Below are 21,739 nucleotides of genomic sequence, written 5' to 3'. Positions count from 1 at the left end.
ACAGTGATGGAGTAGATGTATTCACCTGTGGGCGAGCAGTACCCCGCTGTAGTGGTCTTGGTTTTGGCTTCATTCAGTTTGGACACGCTGTTGGCTCTCATTCTGGGTGTCAGCTTGTTCTCCGTGGGTGTTGATGAGCGCAAGCCCAGACGCAGAGCAGTCTCAGACGATAGCCGGGGTGAAGAGGTGGAGCTTCGGTTCACTGTACACTCAGAGTCACTGCGGGCTGAGATGGAGCCCAGACGGTTTCTTCGCGGCTGCGCCAGCAAATCCAGCCGTGACATCCCTTTCCGGCCCGATGGCGGTTTTGAGGTGGAGCTGGTGGTGGACACCTCAGAAGCCACAGACACCCTGTCTGCATCAGCTAGATCCGTGTCAGATGTGTCTCCCAGTCGAGCACGACGGAGAAGAGAAGCTCTTGTGGGCCGTGGCTGAGGCAGTGAGGCTTGCTTGCTCAAGGAGGAGGCTGTGGCTGCATGAAGAGTCCGGCTGGTTTTGGAAGAACCACTGGCAGATGTCTTTGCAGACCTATCAAGTTTGGATTGCAAGACATCATCTGAGCCGCGTCCGTGTGTTGAGTGCCCCAGAGGTCCAGAGTAGGTCTCCTGGTCTGAGGAGAGGATGTCGGAGATGGGAAAGGATGAAGTCTGGTCGTCATCAGTGAGATCTGCAGAGGGCTGCCGTGCTCTGGAGGAGGCAGAAGATGGCTGAACAGAGCGACGTGCATCAGTCCGGGTCGTTGCCTCGACTGGCCTGCTTCTAGTCTTTCTCTCCAACCGTTCACGAGCACTGGGATTTGTGATGCTGGTTTTGGAAGCTGTGCTCATATTGCTTTTCTCCCGGTGCATGCTGCTGAGGGAACGCCGTTTTTGTACACTGGTCGCTGCTTTCTTATCTGCCGATTCAGCCACATGACTAGCTGTGCTGGCTGTGTCCACATCTGATTCAGGAGAGATAGAGTCAGTCCGAGGGAGGAGGGCTGAACTTGAACCCTGAGCAGTGATGCCAGCTTTACTACTTTTCTGATCTAGTTTGTTTTCATCTCTTAGTTTGGCCTCTAGGAAAGCCATGACAGCTTCAGTGTCCTTCAGGAGAGTTGCAGTATCCATGCTGCCTACAGAATCACTGCGTTCACGCCCATTGCAGCCTCTGTTTATACGTGGGATGAGCTCGGCAGGGACGCTGGCACTGGGCTTCTCAATTGTGAAACTGCCCTGGCGGACTAGAGGCTTTCCAGACTTCTCACTTCCTTCTCCTGCTCCTCCTGCTCCTCCTTTCCTCTCCTCTGACTTCTTCTTCCTCTCAGTGCTTCCAGAGGTCCGGAGAGAACCCTTAGATGGAGAGGAGGTGGAACTTTGTTTCCGTTTACTAGTCATTTCGCTGTTCTCCATGGGAGTCGGGGACTCCCCGTCTCCCTTGTTCTCTTTCTCCTGAGGTTCAGTATCCTGCTTTTCCCCAATCTCTGACCTCAGAGTCTGGGTAGCGGATTTAGCCCGGGAGTCATCCACAGGGAGCTGAGGGAGGGTCCTACGCTTACGGTCAGTCAGACTGGAGGAGGATTCGCCTCTGCTGAGGGAGGCACCAGACTCAACGGTATTAGCACCTAGAAGAAAAACCAACTTAATTGTGATTCTTTTCTTTTTTTCATTTGTTTGCATGAAATTTAAAAAAAAAAAAAATTTCAGTCCTAGTTCTACTTTGAAATAATTAGCATATCAAGGTTTTAAAAATGAAAACATATTGTGTTTAAAATAGTATCTACCTCTCTCTTTGTGCAGGAAGCTGCCTGTTTCTGCTCCTGAACCCTCTGGGTCTGTTCTTGTGTGATTGGCTGCTATGCTGGCCCACTGAGAGACCCAGCTAGAATCACCAGGAAGAGCCTAGGAGGACACAGAGAAGAAAACAGGATTGAGAAAATTACAATAGAGCTCACTTAACTTAATGGTGGCACAAAAAATACCCAGGAGATCATGACAATCGCTATACCTAAAAGCCACTAAAGCAAATGTATAATAAATGATGAGAGAACTGAGTTAGACTGTAAGGATGAAGATATTTCACTACATTTTTATTTGATATTAAAAAAATAAGAGTTTGCTATATGGTCTGTGTGTTATTTAAATACATATAAATCACCCAGACAGGGGGGCATAAAAGACAGAAGAACAGACAGAAAGGCTGTCATTGCACATACACGCTGTCCCCTCCCTCTTGTAAAACTGCCTAAAGGGCCGAGCATGTCTCTCCTCATCTTAGTATGATCTAGGTCACTCGTAGGGAGGACTTGCCTACTCCCACGAACAGGCTTAGGGAGTAAGTGCCATCAGAGTTATTCTGACACACAATATGAAGCTTAGTCATGAATCTTAAGTCTGTTATATGACACTGGACTAAGAGGCTATTGTCAGTACTTTAACAACACATGCTAATCTATAGGTGAACATAAAAAAGCTAATCAAAGACAGAAAAAGGAAGAAAAATACTATAAGGGGCATAAAAAAGTAACAAAGCAAAAACAAATAACCAGTTCAAGTTCTGTTTTCTACCTCTTTTCCACTCTGTCCTGCCTCCTTTCCTTTTCCTTCTCCTTTCAGGTCTGACAGAATCGATGAGTCTTTGTTTTGCTGCACACCAAACACCTAAAAATATGTAAGAAAAAAAAAAAGAAGAATACAAAAATTTTTTGCTCAAGTACAGTTAATCTTTAGACAATATGCACATTTTGTATGCAACAGAATAATGGTAGTCTTTGGAATGAAAATGAAATACCTCCATAATATATTTTATAAACATATCATTCAACAGTTCTCCTACTGAACAAAAGTAAACTAAACAGAAGTAAGTGCTGTTGAAATAAAGCATTAATTGGGTCTGGTTAGTTGAGTACCATGGCGACATAAAAAAATATCAGTCACACATCACACAGACACACACACAGACACACATGCACTATTTACAAAGGAAAAGAGAGCGAAAGGCGGACAGACTGTGAGCAGTATGCCAATTAGTGTGTCAGCTAATTACAGGAATTAGCATAACAACACTTCCAGTTTTGAATGTAATGTGCCCAGACTACCACTACCTCGAAATACACCCCACTAATTATATCACAGCTCCTCCTAAGATAACACCTGCATGCAACACTTGAAGGGACAAGTGCCACACTAAGATGTCATTTAGTAAAGTTAAAATCAGGCCTGTGTGACAACCTCGTAATTTAATAACCCACAGCAACAACCTGACTTCCTAAAAAAGGTTTATGTGCAGCCAATCCCAACTTCTGAATCGGTTAGGTGACAAATAAAAATACTGGCCATTGTTAGAGTTGCAAACTTTCCTTTCTACAACTTTCTAACCTTAGCAAGTAAAATTGTCTCTGTAAATTTAACTCTCAGTCATCTCTCTAAGTGCATTTCTTGCCTATTTCCAGTATGTTTTCAGTGACCATGAAAAAGCTCTATGGCATAAGGCCAGTGGCAGCAGTAGGAAATTGATGATGGTGGCGCAGCCTCCCTGGAGCATTGTTTAATAAAGCAGGACAGTCCTTGATGGAGTAAGTCTCTCCAGGCAACTACAGAAGCATTAGCTTTACCAATGGGACAGAGAAGATGGGTGGTGGTCAAAAAAGGCAACAGAAAGGGGAAAGCTTTGTTTTAATGTCAACAACGCCAAGTACTCTCATAGGACTCACTACCCCTAAAACTGCCAATGAAGCAGGTAATAAACAGACTATTAACCTTGCTCTGGCCTGTTTATGTTGGCTCAGTTACTTTCTGCAGTTACTGCAGAGAGACTTTAAATGATGCTTGTCATTCTAACTGCTACTTTTATGGTCAAAGTTTGGAAACAAAAAGCAACAACACACATAATTTTTGTTTTCTTGTGACTTTGGAGGGATCAGAACATAAAACATTAAGACTCAAACAACAAAATGCAACAAATGTTCTTTAAATAACCCACATTTAAATTTACTATTGTAATTTATTGTGTACTATTTACACAGCGCATCTCAGGTGAAAAAAGATTTCAATCTAGGTATTTAAGGCTTTACAGACTTACAGATTGTTTCAGTTTGTTATGTAGAGTTTAGGATTTAGTTTCTGGAAAATATCTTTTTAATCACGAACTAGTGGTGATGTTTATGGCCCAAAAATGTGGGATCCTAAATACACCTCATTTCAAGTTGAAAGTTGTGAAAGCTGGGGCAGAATAACAGACATGTTTCCACACTACCTTGTCTATCATTCGCCTGGCCTCCTCTTCCTCCGGGTTCTTGTTTTCCAGTTCGATGGTGTAGGTACCTTTATCACTGTGGTCGTCTTCTGCCTCCACACCAGCTGTACTTGCACCTCTGCCCACAATTGATGTGTCCTCACTGGGGGTGGTGGGGCTACCTGTCGCCAGCCCGGTACTGGCCGAGCTCCGACCAATACTTGGGTCCTCTGACCTCTGTTTAAGAAGCACTCGGGCAGCTGTAGGGGCACCTACAGTCACTGTAGCTGGTATTGGGGCTGGGACCTTACCTGAAAGGTACACACACAGAGCACAGAAATACAGCGGTTAAAAAAAATAATGGTCACACATACATAAAATGCTTTTCAGAGGATAAATAGTGCCTTTGTGTCCTTCCTTTACTTAAATAGCTAAACTCCCAGTATGTCTTATTATATTTAATGGGTATAGTTTTAAACATTTACTTTGGGAAAGACAAACAAAATCTGGTCATACAAAGAGTGTAAAAATACATTAAATCTGAGTTTTATTACCTGAGTCTGAGGCTGTTGTGGCCGAGGTGGAAATGCTAAACACCTTGGGGTGAGAAGGAGGCTGAGGACAGAGTCCCTCTCCACCAACTCCTGCTCCCAGCAGGGGTGCGGTCTGGGAAAATGAATATGACCGGCGCTTGCGAGGATTTTCCTCATCATAGAACTCGATCATAAAAGCAGTACGAGTCCCAGTTGTTCTGGTCCCACTGACTGTTATGTTGCCCCCTCCTGTTTCTCCAGATCCTCCTGCCCCCACGTGGCTGTGTGACGCTTTTAGGCGTTCTTCTAAAGCATGCCGTCTGTTGGCAAAACGCAGCCCCAGCCCATTCTCTGAGTCGCTCTGGGTGCCATCCTCATGTTTGCTGCCTAAAGGGACAAAAAAAGAAGAAGAAAAAAAAAGAATTATTTTAATTGACTATATTGACCGTCCACATATTCTCAAGCAAAAGATCTTACATTTACATCACAACATATATGCAGAATAATTCCACAGCAACAGACCACAGCTTATGTAAAAAGATGCAATATAGCAATGCTGTGCATACAGCAGCATGTGCGGCACGTTCTGACAACAAGCAGTTAAAACAAGAGCCAGGCACACAGAACCACATCCACCTAAAACCACATTCGTAGTCTAAATGAACTATGAACTTTCAGTTGTGACACAAACATTTAACAGATAAAACATACCCTAAATTCACAACCTACCGCATTACTCGAGTTATTCTACATTTGGATCAGTCTGGGTCAAATCATCACGTCCACGCTAATCCAGACATGCCACCCACACCCACCACTATCCTTGCCTACTCCACTGACAGCACGAGAGGCGAGGGGGAGGGGAGGAGGAAAGCATGGAGAGGGAAGCGAAGTAGAAGAAGGCTGGACTAGAGTGTGTGCGTACGTGTGTATGTGTGTAGAGGGGGTTCAGGCTGAAGAAGGAGGGGAAGTAAAAGGGGAAAGAAAAGGGAAGGGTGAACAGAGAGGAAGATTGGGGGATGTGGAAAATGAGGAGGGTGGAGGGGCAAGGAATGAAAACGGATTAAGTGTGACAAAAAGGAAAAAACAGAGACTGAAGAATGCTCAGGATACGGAACGCATTGTCATTAGAGCTAAGAGAATGTCACACAATCAAAGGCCTAACCAGTCACTGGAATTTAACTAGCTGGCAGTCAGTCCATCAGGATATGGGAGAAGCGAAGGGAAGGAAACACCACAGGACTGGTGCTGCACATGATCACACACATTGTATAAACCCAAAGCTCTGTGATATAGTTAATACTTTCTCCAAAATAATACAGGCCCCAAAAGCTTGTTTTTAGGCTGTTTTTCACTTCAGACACAATGTGCAAGTAGTGCTACTGAACTGCCCTCTGTGAGAAAAGAGGACAAAGAGCCCAAAAGATGCATACATGCTGAGTGGTCTTCAATGGCTTGGCAGGTTCACTGTGCACAGACTGTTCCTTTGAATCTGTTAATGCTAAACGTGACTTCACCTATAACTTTCTAGATTTATTTCATTGTAATCAGGACTGAGAGTCAAGTTATGGACAGTACTGAATTAAAACTGGAAAGCCGGTAAACATTAGTGCCGTATCAGTATAACGCATTATTTATGTCAACAGTGACATGTGTACTTACAGAAGCTCCACATATGACACGCTTTAGTTTTCTAATTACTTCTACTACTTGAATCTATTACTTTTGTTTGTTTTGTCAAGTCTAAGAAAGTCTGTTTAAAAAAATGTGAGAGCTGGAGATCTAAACAACAATACACCTTTTGAGATGACCTCTATGCCATCCCAACACTAGGTGTCTCTGTTTTGCTTTGGTCTTGTTGTGCTTTGGTGGATAGCTGGATGAGCTACACCTGGTCCCAGTATGCCCAGCTTTAACAGCTCCCTCCTTCCTGCAGACTGACTGGCTATGCTACAGTGAACTCTTTTAATTTAATTATTTTACTTTTCATACATGCTGCCAGCCACGCATGCATGCATTATAATGCTGACTGTTTGATAAATGCAAGTTCTTTTAAGTTGATCATATTGTTTTCTACGTTTCTACATCTAGTTGTGTCTTATTCCTTGCTATAGTTTATGAGCCAGACTGTGGCACTTTTTTTTTTTTAAATCTGCCTTTCACAGGGCACCAACCTTCATTCAAGTACAATATTAAATTGCAGAGCACCCCTGTAAGTACTTTTTCCACACTGGGATATCACAATGATTCTGCTGCCTAGGGCATAATTCAGAGTCTGTGGCTCATTTGTCACATTCCACCGGCCACGTCCTTGAAATGTTCCATCTTTCCAAACTGTAGTTTATTAAAGCATTTATTAAAGCATCTATTTCATTAACAAGAAGAAAAAAAGAAAACAGTAGCTTGAAGAGATCAGCAGATAAGCAGACAACGAGAGGCAGGTCTTTCATGCTGTGTGTCCGAGACAAAGAAGCCCTTGGTAGGGCCAGAAGAGAACAGAGATGTCTGTGAGAGTCCAGTGCTCTGTCCCACTCGCCCCACTATGACTCACAGTGGAGCTGGCCTCTGCCCGCACCCGCACCCGCACACACACACACACACACACACACACACACACACACGTAAACAGACACATAGACATACAAAGCTCAGCATTTGATACAAGAAAGTACTTACTTTACATGTAGACACACTCACACAAGCAGGCAAGCAAACACACAACCTCAAACATACACAGAATTGTACTGTATGTAAGGATACACTGCAAGTACAACACATACAATTGAATTTAAAGTCCTGAGTATGTGATAGGCTTTAACTATTAGGGCAAATTAATTACATTTCACATGAAACACTCATCATTAATAAGAAAATGAATTTTGTATTTTTAATAACATCTAAAATCACACATATTTGGCAATATGCTGATAAGCGTGCAACGAAATACTTAAATTTTCATGCACACATGGCAGTTCATATTCTAAATAACCAACAGTATAAAGATATACCATGTAGACTATTTCCTACAGTGAGAAAAGAAAGACTTACCTTGATGGTTAGAAATCAAAACCTCAGTTGCTTCTTCTCAATTTTCTTGCTGAACCTCTGCCACCCTCTCTGCCTAGCACCTCTATGACACACCCTGAGCACATCTCACAAGCCTCCTCTCACACATGCCGCACTGCTTGTCTGCAGATCAGTGCAGAGCATGATTCCAGCACACACATGCAGCAGACGCAGACCTGGCGAATTTCAGCAACACAAATGAACGTGTAAGCAGCGCATGCTTCGCACTCATCAGCACTGAAACGCATGTCTCACACATGCCGCTGCAGCCTTCACACACAGACACACAGACAGATGTTCAGCACTAGTGCTCACCTAGTTCATGTCTGAACGCTCGTCTGAACGCTCGCCTTCCCTGCCATCATTTGCATCACTGTTACTATAACAACTAACTCAAAAAAAAAATGCTCCCTTCCTTTGCTGCCTCCCTTTCCGCTTCTACTGCAGTGTACACAAGTCTCTCTGTCTCTCTCTCTCTGTCTTGCTTCTCTTTGTTTAGTCACCTTGGCTGCAGTTACTGCAAATACTGCTCTCTCATCCTGCTTCTTCCTACCTTCCCTCTGTACCTGTCTGCAGATAGCTTTTCATCCAGCTGTCCACTTACCCTCTATCTCCTTGCTCTTCAGCCACATTTTGAAAAGACTGCAGCGTCCAGCAACCCAAAACTCTTATTAAAATAATAGTCCCATAGCTGAGCCATTCTGACAGCCAATTAACATGTGTGTTGTACTAACTCCATCTAATGAATTACCTTCTCTCCCTTTCACTTCTGCTAATAGATTTCCATTTTCATCAGCTCGCATCTGCTGGCCCTTCCCTTACACATGCCAGCACTATCATAAATTGGCCTTCATTTAATTGACTCAAGACATGTGCATGGCCTAGCGTAGCATCAAACCTAAACTCTCTTTAGAGGGAGAGAGCACAAAGCTTAACCTTGCTTGGTTTAATCAATTCTCATAAAAACCCATAGCAGCAGGAGCCGACTCAGCAGCTGGCTGCTTGCAGGTAATGGGGACAAAGAAACACAGAGAACCAAGAAATCTACAGCAATAGTATTTTTCAAACCTTACCCCACACATAACACAAAAGAAGAAAAACATTTTTCTGATCATGCAATCAGGCTTTAAATGGCAGGATGTATTCTATGCATGCATGTGAGTATGAGTACTCTTTTCTGCAAACAGGAAAAAAGGGGCTGAGCTATACAGCAGCAGAGGAGTAGGCATGCTAGCTGCTAATCTCCCCTGCTTGGCTACCACTGCCAACAACCTCTGGCAAAGAATCAACTCCAACTTCACATAGTATGGCAAATGACAGTGTGTTAAATATTGAACTATTACACTAAGAAAGTGAAATTAGAATGACTTTTCTGGTGAACTAACTGATAACTCACAAATAAGGATTATTGCAGGGACTAAATGGGATTCTTTTTTTAGAGCAAGGAGAAATAATCAGGGAAACCAAAAAGAGGCACAACAAAACACACAAACTACAGACATACAAATAGTAAACGCAATCTACCTTTCAGTCTTTTCAGATGAACTGGCACATCGCTCTTGATGCTCTTGCTGCTCTTGCTGTCATCCTCTGTCGACTCGCTGCGCACAAGAGTGGGGTCATTCTGGGCTAGCCAATCAGCTACTTTGCTCTCAGATGCCATCATAGCAGCCTGTAGGGTACTCAAGTCCCTTCCTCCTGCGCCTCCACTTCCTGCTCCACTCTTCTTGGAGCGAGATCTGTGGTGATCGGGTGTGAACTTTGACACGTGGTCTTTAATGGTGACTTTTCCTGGAGACGTGTTGTCAAACTCTATGGTAAAGGAGGCGTGACCTTGAGCTGTGGAGCAGACATGCTACTGTGTCAGTCAGTACTAAATATAAGTTTGCTACTACTGAAGCACTTTTCTAAAAGAAAAAATGCATATAACCAGATTGTGTAATTATACAGTAGTGCATGGAGATTTGCTAAAATATACTCAAATAAGCCAGTGTCTCTAGCAGAATAACTGCTACTTTGTCTGCACTAGATACTCATTGATCTCTTATTTGTGCCATAAAAGATTTCTCAAAAGTTCAACATGAATAACATGAAGAATACAAAACATAAATACACCTGCTTTTATCAAGACATATCAAAAAGAATTAAACATATACTTCACTTTACCTGTAGTGATGTGACTGGCTGTGCCCTCAGTGTCCTTGGTAGGAATCTCATGGATGCCGTTACTGGCCATGTGACCCTCCATGGTGGGAATCTCAAAGTAACTGGAATCATGGGCAGTGGGTGCATGAAGACCACCCTCTTTAGCTTTCTCCCCTCGATGTGCCTCTTTGCTTTCTAAGTTCAGAAAATACCAAAAGATGTATTCGAAAATAGATCAAATTTGGGTAGGCAATAAATATTTGACATCAGTGGATTAAAATAAAACCACCCAACCAACCAACCAACCAACCAACCAACCAACCAACCTGTGAAAATCTTAGCCAAAATTAGATGGTGAGATTTTATTTTGGGGTTGTGTTGTGTTACCAGCTTGTGGACACAGCACAGCACTGTTCCAGCTAATGTGCTTTTGCTCTGCACACATTCAAAGCTACTAAAAATTTTGTATGTTGCCTAAAGACTCCATATTCTCAGCTTCTATGTGGATCACAGGAATACATTACTTAGTCGACACAGATGAATACTAGATTTAATTTTCAAAGGATATGAAAGCGAAAATATTGAAAATCAAGCCATTCAAGACACAGATCAATCCACTCAGGGTTTGTTCTTCACATCAACTTTCTGTTTCTCATTTTCACTTTCTGTCACCCTAAAAAAAAAAAAGAAGTAGTGCTGGCATAGCTCTTTAAAACCTGATTTCGGGGGACTGGCAATATGGAGCACTTTTTTTCTCATTTGTCCATATTAGCAAACAGACCCTCTGTGAGATCTGAATATGACAAATGATACTTTCAGAAATTAGAAGGGCCATCTGCTTCATGTTGGGGAGCAAACGTAGGAACATATGGCAATTGACAAAAAGAAACAAGAAACAGAAACTGTCTGCACAATACAAGAGTGAGCAACAGTGAACACATTTCTAATAAAATATTTATTTTAAATATATCACAGAGCTGCTTAATGACTTAGGACAGAAAACAGGACATTCCAAAAGGTACAATCTCTTAGTTAAAAGCACTTTCCACTTCACTTTACTTCCCTCAGCTCAGTTTAGTTGATTTTTTTTAAATCTTTTTGAAACTATCAGTGGCTGCCAGCATAAGCGGCTCAGCAGTTTTGGAAAGATTTACAACACAGATTAAGACTGAGAGCAAATATGATGTACTTTAGATCAAATATGTGCAATGATGCTTAAGATTCAATGACTATGAGAACAATGTAATACCATTTAACTAAGACAGAACACATGGTTCAACTTTCAAACAGCAGTACTACTACACTGTTCACATTTCTTCTCTGTGATCTCTTACCTTTCGGGGCCTTCTGGTGTTAAAACAAAGTTTTAAAAAGAGACAAAACAATATAAACAGCAATAGTTCTTCCTTTAAAATTCTGATGAACTCAGAAAACTTCCTCTATCCCACTCATGTAAGGAGTGAGTTAGTGTGAACATAAGTCATCTGAGAATCACTTACATTAGTCACTTCTGCAAAGTAAAGAACTCCAATAATAATTTTAATGTTATTTAACCACTAGGTTAAAACTAACTGCTGAATGTGTTCCAGGATTTCTGTTGGCCTAACAGTACAACACCAAACCCCTTCTCATTTCATAGACTTGAGAGTTGAAGAGATTTCACTGACCGGACAGCTCTTCAATGAGCTGCTGGCAATCAAGTGCAAGGTAAAATATTAAATAAATACAAAGCTGACCCAAACTGAAAGCATTTTACCAGCTCCATTACTCAAAGTGTATGGATGAGAAAGTGATACTTACCAAAGAATTAGAGCGTGGTTGGCTAATGATTGCTGCAGTGTACACTTAGTGTGGTCTGTTTGGACTAAAGTGTGTGTGTGTGTGTGTGTGTGTGTGTGTGTGTGTGTGTGTGTGTGTGTGTGTGTGTGTGTGTGTGTGTGTGAGAGTGAGTGAGTGAGTGAGTGAGTGAGTGAGTGAGTGAGTGAGTGAGTGAGTGTGTGTGTGTGTGTGTGTGTTGGGAGGAAAGGGGGGAGCTGGTGCAATGGTGTAACCCAATCAGCTTGAGCAACAATACATGAGGAGGGGAGGGTAGGGGACTCTGACAGCACAGCCTATTCAGAGGCAAACATAAAAAGACACACACTAAATTTAACTGAAGTACACATACATGCTACAAAGCACACAACCAAACAGAATCGCTTCCTATCCCCAAACCTCTCTTTCTCGCTTTCACTTCCTCCTAACTGTCACCTATCTGAAACAAATGATCTATTAGAGGAAATACACATGGAGGTAAAGCAACACCACTTAAAATTAAATGTCCACTGATAACATACTGATAAATATGCACGCCGCTTCACAATCCAACGTTTCAACATTCATCTTTTAAAAGCCGATGCTGGGGAGGGTAAATGCCTTTTACTCACCCGCTTCCATAACTGAAGTAGCCAATCCCATTTGGCTGATCTTCTGGAAACGTTTTTTTTCCGTTTGGTTTCAAATCAACCCTTCACACTTTCGCAGATTTACTCCAAACTGACAAGCTTTTCTAATCTCACTTCACCACAAAAATACAACACTAAAATCCACAGAGTGATGAGAATCGTAGAGAACAGAAAGCACCTATAACTGACTGTTAAAAGAGGTAAAACAAAAAAAACAAACAATCAAAAAAAACAACACAAAAAAACAGTCTTCTTTTACCGACTGGCAAAGATGCTGCCAGACTATCCATCCAGATGTAAGGAGAGATTTGAGGATGCTTCAGTCTGCTCCAGTGTTTTTTTTGTGTTTGGTTAACCTCCCCCCACTCCTTCTGGTCCACACTAAACCAGCCTGGCACAGACTGATTTTTTTGTATCACTGAGCTGTTCCACTATTCCTCTAATCCTGTTACTCTGACTATCGGCTTCTCGTTAACGTTATTCCCCCCTCAGTCCAATGGTCACTGTCTAATCGCATAGTGCAGGCAAACAGACATACATGCTATGAAAAAGGCCTTTGTGTGCACTTGGACTGTCACAAATACAAAAACACAGGCTAGTTGGACATCACCCCTTCAACACAAAGAAAGCAACTAAACGGAGCTGGAGGACATTAGGATGACTTAAGCTACTGATTCAACTTAACATAGCATCTTTAATGTGTTAGCTATTTAACAGCAAAGTTTCTATTCACAGTACATTGTAACTATACACTGCAAACAATAAAACACTTTTATTTTAAATTTTTTGCTTGAACTAAAGCAAATAGAAGCTTCATTTAAATTACTGAAAGTGCATCCTATTATAGAGTATGAAATTGAACTTCTACGTCATGTCTATTTGTAAAGCAGTTACCAAGTGCTAACAGTAAAAACACCTTTTACAAACCAATCACAACTACACAAACTTTATTATAATATGTGGAAATTATTTGGCATTCTTACAACTATGTTTTGAAAATGTAACACTGTCATTGTACATGCACATTGTACATGCTTGCTGTGTATAACCCAAGAAAGCACATGTTTGTGTTTGATCTCTGAAAGTGTAAAATAATTCAAAATCTCACAGCCTCCTACCTGAGGTGGAGCTGTCATGCTTTTTTGTGGATGTCCTGTTTTCCTGTTTGAAAGAATTCTCATCATCTGCGTCCCCATCCCCCCACCAAGACGGTTGGCCATACAGGGGGGTCCCACGAGGCAGTGCTGTAATATCCCCTGGGGCAAATGTTCACACAAAAACATTTTAACAAAGCCTTGCAGTGAGTCTACGTGTTACTCTGTGAAGGCGAGTGTTTATTACTGACTTTACATACTCAGGTCGTATCTAGATAAACAGTTCACTGAATCACGTTGCACCAAAATTAACCCAGCTGCTCCTTGCGTATGTCTGTGTTTGTGCTTTAATTCCCCCTAGTTGGGTCTTGCAACACTGACCTATTTTCAAAACTTTAGCCAGCTTGGTCGAACACGCATGTGAACATTCAATGTTTTGGGTTCTTTCTCTTTCAGAAATAAATGGTGGCTATGAAAGACAAGCTTTCCATTTGCCTCCCTGTTCCTATCAGACTATAAGAAAAGGTACTATGCTCCAGTGGTAACTCTTAAACTGAGTAAGGAAATGAGAGGAAACATCACTGAGTGCTGTATCAGAGGACATCTCGTCAAGTTCTTTGCATTCTTTCCTCATCGTATGCCCCCCCCACCATTTTAGTACCCTTCACCCGGCAACGTGTTAGTTTAAACACAGTATATCCAGATAATTATAGATCCTCAGTGCCAAATTGGGTACAGTAAGTAGGGCTAATCTATATAAAAACTACTGAACGTATGTTTACTGTAAATTATAATATGTGGGTGAGGTCTGGGACTGAAGCAATAAGACTGAGATTGCATCCTGATGAAAAACAGCATGAGTGTTATTTAAAAACTGAGTGGAAGATCAGGCAACATGCAAAGCTGAGTGTATATCATTGCCTGTTTAGGTCCAAATTTATGTCTGTGTCTGTGTATCTTACTGCATTTTATAGACAGCAGAGCTGGGATGTTGGTTTGCATTATTCATTCAATCTGACCCTATTACAGCTTAAGCTGTCTGTAAACCCAAGCCCTCTATGGCCTTGTTTTAACATCTGGAGATTAACCAGAAACACTGCTAGCACCCCAACATGCCCACTGATGTCACTTATTAGGGACACCCTCAAATGTAAGCCGTCTTCATGATAATACTCAGCGCCGGGCAGCAATTTTTTCTGTGACCATGTCCACCCCCTACTGGCCTAACCCTACCACACTTAAATTACACAATATTCTTATTTTAAAAAAGGTTTCCTTATTTGGGAAAAAACCATCAACAAAAAAAACCCCACAATAACAACGACAACAAAAAAAAAGACACAAACACTAAACCAGGGGTGGGGAACTCCAGGCCTCAAGGGCCGCTGTCCTGCAGGTTTTAGATATCACCCTGGGTCAACACACCTGAATCAAATGATTATTTCATTACAAGTCCTCTGGAGAACTTCAAGACATGTTGAGGAGGTAATTCAGCTGTTTAGATCAGCTGTTTTGGATCAAGGACACACCTAAAACCTGCAGGACACTGGCCCTTGAGGCCTGGAGTTCCCCCACCCCTGCACTAAATGATGACATGAATGTGAAGCCTGAATGCGAATATAAAGCCTGCTCTCTCAGGGTTGTAGAAAGTGAAAAATTCAGTGAACTGCTTTTGAAACTGTGGTATTACATCTAGAGGTTTTAGAGAGTATTTGCAGAACTATATACCAGAACAAACATTGTCTACTTGTTAATATCAGCATAAAACCATTACTAAACATTTGTATTGCTTTTGTTGTTATTTCATTCCCAGGGCTACTTTTGGATCCCCACAAAATTAAAATTCCACTGAAGATATCTTTATTCATAAGAAAAATTTGTAAATTTAAGGAAACAGCAGACTAATTTACTTTTCCACATTTACTTCTGTTTTGTCTCTTACCTCCTATCCTCTCCTCAGCTTTGTGAGTGTCCACAGGTTTGGCAGATGACTCTTTGGAGGAAGTGACCCCATCCGTGACTTTACTCTCCCCTGATTTAGTGTGGCTGGGGGATCTATGTGCCTTTGTAGGGGTCTTACTGGGAGATTTGGTTGTGGCTGTGGTGCTAGCGGTTTCACCAGTCGATGGTTTCTTGCTGAGTTGGAGGCCAATGGTGAACTTTTCATGCTAAAGGGAGAAGAAGAAATGGACACATAAAATGAATAGCCATATATGTAGTAAAATGCAACTGTAAAACATGATCATGTTAGGACAAAGGTCCTCACCTTTAGAGCCTCCTCAGGCACAGTGAGTTCTCCTCTCACCACCGTAAACAGGTTGGTATGTGAAACAGAAAGGTTAAGGAAATACGGGTCACCATAGCACAACTATGACATAATTACAGACACTAATGCAAGCCCACAGGTGGGGAAGCACAAAGGAGGTAAGGATCTGCACAACCAGGTTAAAAAAATACAAAGTAAAACTAATTTAAATGATTCTAATATTTTCCCCATTTTAATTATAAAATAATAATAATAATAATAGTCTAAAAATGCTTATTTATTGAAAGAAATTATTCATAATTCCCTACGTATTGTTATAGATTGATAAAAGTTATGGGGTGTCAGGCATGAGCTGTTTTGGCTTCTGTGATGGGGCATGACACAAACTGTTTAAGAACTGATACACTACTGCAAGTTGTGAATTCAACTATGTTTATAGGTCACAACACAAGTTTGGCACCTTGGTGAGAATTAAAAATTTTCCTCAGCATGTTCTCTATATGGTGAACCTACTGCTGGTTGTGTGAGGGGTGAACAGATTAGTGAAGGATATCATATCCAAACCTCAGCTTGTCCTCTAACTTTAGAGTGATGTACATCTGCTCCTGAATGCGGACATCATTTACAAAGGTCTGCAGAAACAGGGTACAAAAAGGCGGTTATTTAAAGAAATGGTCACAGCAAAATTCCAAATAAAACATGTGCTTTAGTACTTTAAGTACTATGGTTGACATCTTTCTTTCTTTATATTTATTTCCTTTTCATCAACAATTAACATTCTAATGTTTAATTTTTTTACTTAGGTTTTTTTTTTTTTATATACAGTGGGGCAAAAAAGTATTTAGTCAGCCACCGATTGTGCAAGTTCCCCCACTTAAAATGATGACAGAGGTCAGTAATTTGCACCAGAGGTACACTTCAACTGTGAGAGACAGAATGTGAAAAAAAAATCCATGAATTCACATGGTAGGATTTGTAAAGAATTTATTCGTAAATCAGGGTGGAAAATAAGTATTTGGTCAATAACAAAAATACAACTCAATACTTGGCAATAACAGAGGTCAAACGTTTACTATAGGTCTTTACCAGGTTTGCACACACAGTAGCTGGTATTTTGGCCCATTCCTCCATGCAGATCTTCTCAAGAGCAGTGATATTTTGGGGCTGTCGCCGAGCAACACGGACTTTCAACTCCCGCCACAGATTTTCTATGGGGTTGAGGTCTGGAGACTGGCTAGGCCACTCCAGGACTTTCAAATGCTTCTTACGGAGCCACTCCTTTGTTGCCCGGGCGGTGTGTTTTGGATCATTGTCATGTTGGAAGACCCAGCCTCGTTTCATCTTCAAAGTTCTCACTGATGGAAGGAGGTTTTGGCTCAAAATCTCACGATACTTGGCCCCATTCATTCTGTCCTTAACACGGATCAGTCGTCCTGTCCCCTTGGCAGAAAAACAGCCCCATAGCATGATGTTTCCACCCCCATGCTTCACAGTAGGTATGGTGTTCTTGGGATGCAACTCAGTATTCTTCTTCCTCCAAACACGACGAGTTGAGTTTATACCAAAAAGTTCTACTTTGGTTTCATCTGACCACATGACATTCTCCCAATCCTCTGCTGTATCATCCATGTGCTCTCTGGCAAACTTCAGACGGGCCTGGACATGCACTGGCTTCAGCAGCGGAACACGTCTGGCACTGCGGGATTTGATTCCCTGCCGTTGTAGTGTGTTACTGATGGTGACCTTTGTTACTTTGGTCCCAGCTCTCTGCAGGTCATTCACCAGGTCCCCCCGTGTGGTTCTGGGATCTTTGCTCACCGTTCTCATGATCATTTTGACCCCACGGGATGAGATCTTGCGTGGAGCCCCAGATCGAGGGAGATTATCAGTGGTCTTGTATGTCTTCCATTTTCTGATGATTGCTCCCACAGTTGATTTTTTCACACCAAGCTGCTTGCCTATTGTAGATTCACTCTTCCCAGTCTGGTACAGGTCTACAATTCTTTTCCTGGTGTCCTTCAAAAGCTCTTTGGTCTTGGCCATGGCGGAGTTTGGAGTCTGACTGGTTGAGGCTGTGGACAGGTGTCTTTTATACAGATGATGAGGTCAAACAGGTGCCATTCATACAGGTAATGAGTGGGGGACAGAAAAGCTTCTTACAGAAGACGTTACAGGTCTGTGAGAGCCAGGGATTTTCCTTGTTTGAGGTGACCAAATACTTATTTTCCACCCTGATTTACGAATAAATTCTTTACAAATCCTACCATGTGAATTCATGGATTTTTTTTTCACATTCTGTCTCTCACAGTTGAAGTGTACCTCTGGTGCAAATTACTGACCTCTGTCATCATTTTAAGTGGGGGAACTTGCACAATCGGTGGCTGACTAAATACTTTTTTGCCCCACTGTATATATATACAGCCATTATAAATCACAAAAGCTCAGCAGGGACAGCTTGCTTGGTCTAACCAACAATTCAACATGTAAAGATATTCAGGTTAATAACATTCAATACAGGACATGACAAAGCTTCAGATTCATAAAGTAAGCTAAAAACAGATGATGTTCAGCATTTTTGCAAAAACAAATACATCACTCAGCCATCTATGTCCCTAGCTTGTTAAGAGGTTAAACTAATGGATGGATAAAATGATTAACCGATTAGCAAAATAGCAACAGATTAATTTTCTAGTGATAAAATAATCAACTTAAGATTACAGCTCTAGTCTAAACAGCCTAAACAGTTTACAGTTTTAGGATTATGAAGCTAGGATAAACCAATCCGACAGATTTAAACACCAATAATAAACTTTCATATAGTCAACAGGGCTTTTTATATAGGAACTACGACTGGTCTGGATAGCGTGGATCAAATGCCAAAGCAAATGAAATCCTGTATTTCTTTGTTTTGTTTGGAGTTTTGCTTTCCATTTCTCTCCTTCTCATATCCCCACACAACCCTTTCACCCTTTTTTCTACTGTACAGCTCTGGGAAAGATCAGGTTTCACTGGATAGCCAATGAAAATCTATTACACTTGCACTGCTGTTGTAATAAAACATTCCTGTCTTCTCTCCAGTGAGATGAAATCCAAATATTTCAACAACACAGCTATGAAATGACTTCAGAAAGACAGTAAATGGTGACACTGTCCAAACATAGCTTTTTAGACCGTGGCAAACCTCAGTATATCCACTGACTCAGCAGGAGAAAACTTCCTCTAAATCCCATCAAAGAAGCTGGACGGTTAATGACACAGCAGGAAGCGGCTCTGACTCTGGCTTCCTGTCTGAGAGCTAGAGAGGATGTGAAGGGCATTGTGCATATGTGTCTAATCTGGTGGGCTGTGACTGAGTACGAATCATTACACATGACTAACGCCATGTGGTAGCTGCGTGTAACCAGGTTTTACTGAGTCAAAGAGACAGAGAAACCAAGAATTACGAACGAATATAAATGTGTTCCCCATAATTCTCACATGCATCATGCTAACATCAATTATGGTGTTTGTTATGTGGTATTTTGGGATGAATGTACTGCTCGAATTTTGGTACCAACCAATTTAATCTATTCCAACTTGGGTATCACTATCCATTACCCTAAATATGCAAATAATTATGCTTTTGTCCACACATCTTTTATCTTATACCCAAAAACATTACGCATCTACAACAAACTTATTAAAAATTCACAAAACTTCGTGCAATAAGAAAAATTTATAATGTTTACTCTTTATTTCATCTTCCACAATAGCATTCTTTCTGCCAGCTCACATGTTTACAATGTGTATATCAAGTAGCATCAGAAAACACTGACAGCTTTTTTTCTTCCATTGTCTTCTCATAAACCCTTTAGGGAGAGTTATTTAAATCAATCAAGGTAAGAAAACAGGTCCTAAAGATGTGTTTTATTGGCAAATTGACTCCTTAATTCATGTTCACATCACAGTTTGCCCTTAAGCAGCAATTTGCATAATTGGGTTTAGATTCAAATTGATCCAAGCCTTGATATGAATCTTGATTGACAAGGTGATTGATTAGCAGCAGAAAAGAAGTTCCCAATGACTTCCAGAAATAAACCAATCTCTAACCTCATCTCCATCTCTCCTACTTTTAACTTGACTATATTGAATGTTTTGTTTCTTTGTATCTATTGGTCTCTCTCTCTCTATTTCTCTCTATCCTTTTATTATCTTACTCCTCCCCATCTGTCATCCATCTTCTCCCCCTTTCCCCTTTGCTTTTTGACTCCGTATCCTCTTCTAGTCCTTTTATCTTGATGCTTACTCCTGTCCTTAGCATATTTTGGTGTTTGTACTCACCCCATTCAGACTGCCCAGATCCTTAACCTTGTGTTCATCAGTCCCAGGCTCGTAGTTGATGACAGCATGCTGCTTATCCACACTGCGCGACTTGAAACAAAAGGAAACAAACACGAAACATTAGCAAGTGGTAACAGCTGTTAATGTGATTATTGACATCTGGACCTCAAAATAATGTGTGATTGTTGGCTTTACTCTTCATGTGTGCTGTTGCACTCCAGCACAGATTCACAGGTTATTCACACTAAACATCAGGACAGTAACTGTTTCTTACATAAACGATTAGAATGCTGTATGTCACTGAACCGAAGCCTTTGTGGAATTATCAGAATCCATGACAATGTCAAGAATGTAACTCTGAAGGTAAATATCAGGGTTACTGCATATGATATCTACTATCATATCAACTCTAAGCATATCAGCAGGTATTTCAATGTCTGTGTCAGGTATCTTTGTAATCATTTGCATTTGTGCACAGCTGTACACACATTTTGCGCACACACAGACACAGACACACACACACACACACACAAAGTAGACAAAGAGGAGCAGTGGAACAGTAACTGGAGATTGGAGGTAAAATATTGATTTTAAGCAGGCTGTTTGGAGGATAAACAATTTCCAGTAGAAACACTGCAACCTTCTGAATAGCTAAAAAAAAAAAAAAGCCTCGGAGAGAAATATGCTGTGGAATTTGGAAAATATGTCTCATGTACCAGTGCCACACAAATGTTTCATGTATCTGAAGAATTGCAATGACACTGACTGGTTAGCAAATTTGCTGCAGTCAGATATCTAATGCAAAAACCTAAATCTATAAAAATGCAAATAAAGCAAGAAAACCTGGAATTATTTTGTGTGGAAATGTCAATGTTTCCATTTTCATTTTACTGTTTGAGATTGAAAAGTCTGTTGGATCTGGGGTTGATATTAGGCAAGTCATTTCTCAATGATTAGCTCATCTGGGAGTGACCGCATTTCTGTTGCAGCCTTAAACCTCTCCAACGCTGACAAATACAGATGTTATATCCAGTAAATATGTGCACAAGCATAAACTCAGGTTCATCTAAGGGCTTTGGGGTTGTGGAACCACAGAACATCTTTCACTAACCTGTTAAATGCAAAATTTTAACAATGCAGATGTAACAGAAAAGAGGGCCCAAGGGCAGTGTTCAAAGAATCCATAACAATACACAAAGACACAGATGTCAACAGGACCGTATATACTCACAGAGGCGATTGGTGACGAAACACAGGTAACAACGAGATGCAAGTGGAAACAATCAAGCATAGGTGAAAGAAATGATGGCAGGGCAGACAAATACAAAGGATGGAAACTATAAAAGTAACAGATACATTGGGCACCATTAAAAATAGAACTAATAATGACTAAAAATAATCAAAGACTAAGTAATTTCTGCAATGAAGCAAAGCAGACAATAGTGAATTTATTCCATTGAAATCAGCCAGTGCTGATTATGGGAGCTGAATCTGATATTCAGTTCTCATATGACTTTCCTATAAGCCATTCACTCCTTGTTTAAACAAAGAAACATGCTCGTGGTGAAGAAAAAATGTTAAGATAAAGCTGCAAGGCTTAGTAAAACCAAGGGAAGCAACTCCAGAGGGCCAACTGTGAAAGCGATTACTTTAGTGAGA

The 21,739-nt window shown here is 41.1% G+C and overlaps 1 protein-coding gene across 1 annotated transcript in view; it reads right to left on the bottom strand.

Annotated features, from left to right (window-relative positions):
• The window catches only part of cep170aa (centrosomal protein 170Aa), a 42,307-nt gene that overhangs the window by 6,951 nt on the left and 13,617 nt on the right, over positions 1 to 21,739 (bottom strand). The window contains 12 exon segments of the mRNA XM_085183577.1: positions 26 to 1,603; positions 1,763 to 1,880; positions 2,547 to 2,639; positions 4,234 to 4,523; positions 4,767 to 5,132; positions 9,336 to 9,650; positions 9,978 to 10,151; positions 13,519 to 13,656; positions 15,437 to 15,662; positions 15,761 to 15,819; positions 16,314 to 16,392; positions 20,081 to 20,170. Coding sequence (XP_085039703.1) covers positions 26 to 1,603; positions 1,763 to 1,880; positions 2,547 to 2,639; positions 4,234 to 4,523; positions 4,767 to 5,132; positions 9,336 to 9,650; positions 9,978 to 10,151; positions 13,519 to 13,656; positions 15,437 to 15,662; positions 15,761 to 15,819; positions 16,314 to 16,392; positions 20,081 to 20,170 — 3,526 coding nt within the window.

The sequence above is a fragment of the Neolamprologus multifasciatus genome, chromosome 13, assembly GCF_963576455.1.
Source record: "Neolamprologus multifasciatus chromosome 13, fNeoMul1.2, whole genome shotgun sequence".
Classification (NCBI taxonomy): domain Eukaryota; kingdom Metazoa; phylum Chordata; class Actinopteri; order Cichliformes; family Cichlidae; genus Neolamprologus; species Neolamprologus multifasciatus.
This window is presented reverse-complemented; position numbering and strand designations above follow the sequence as displayed.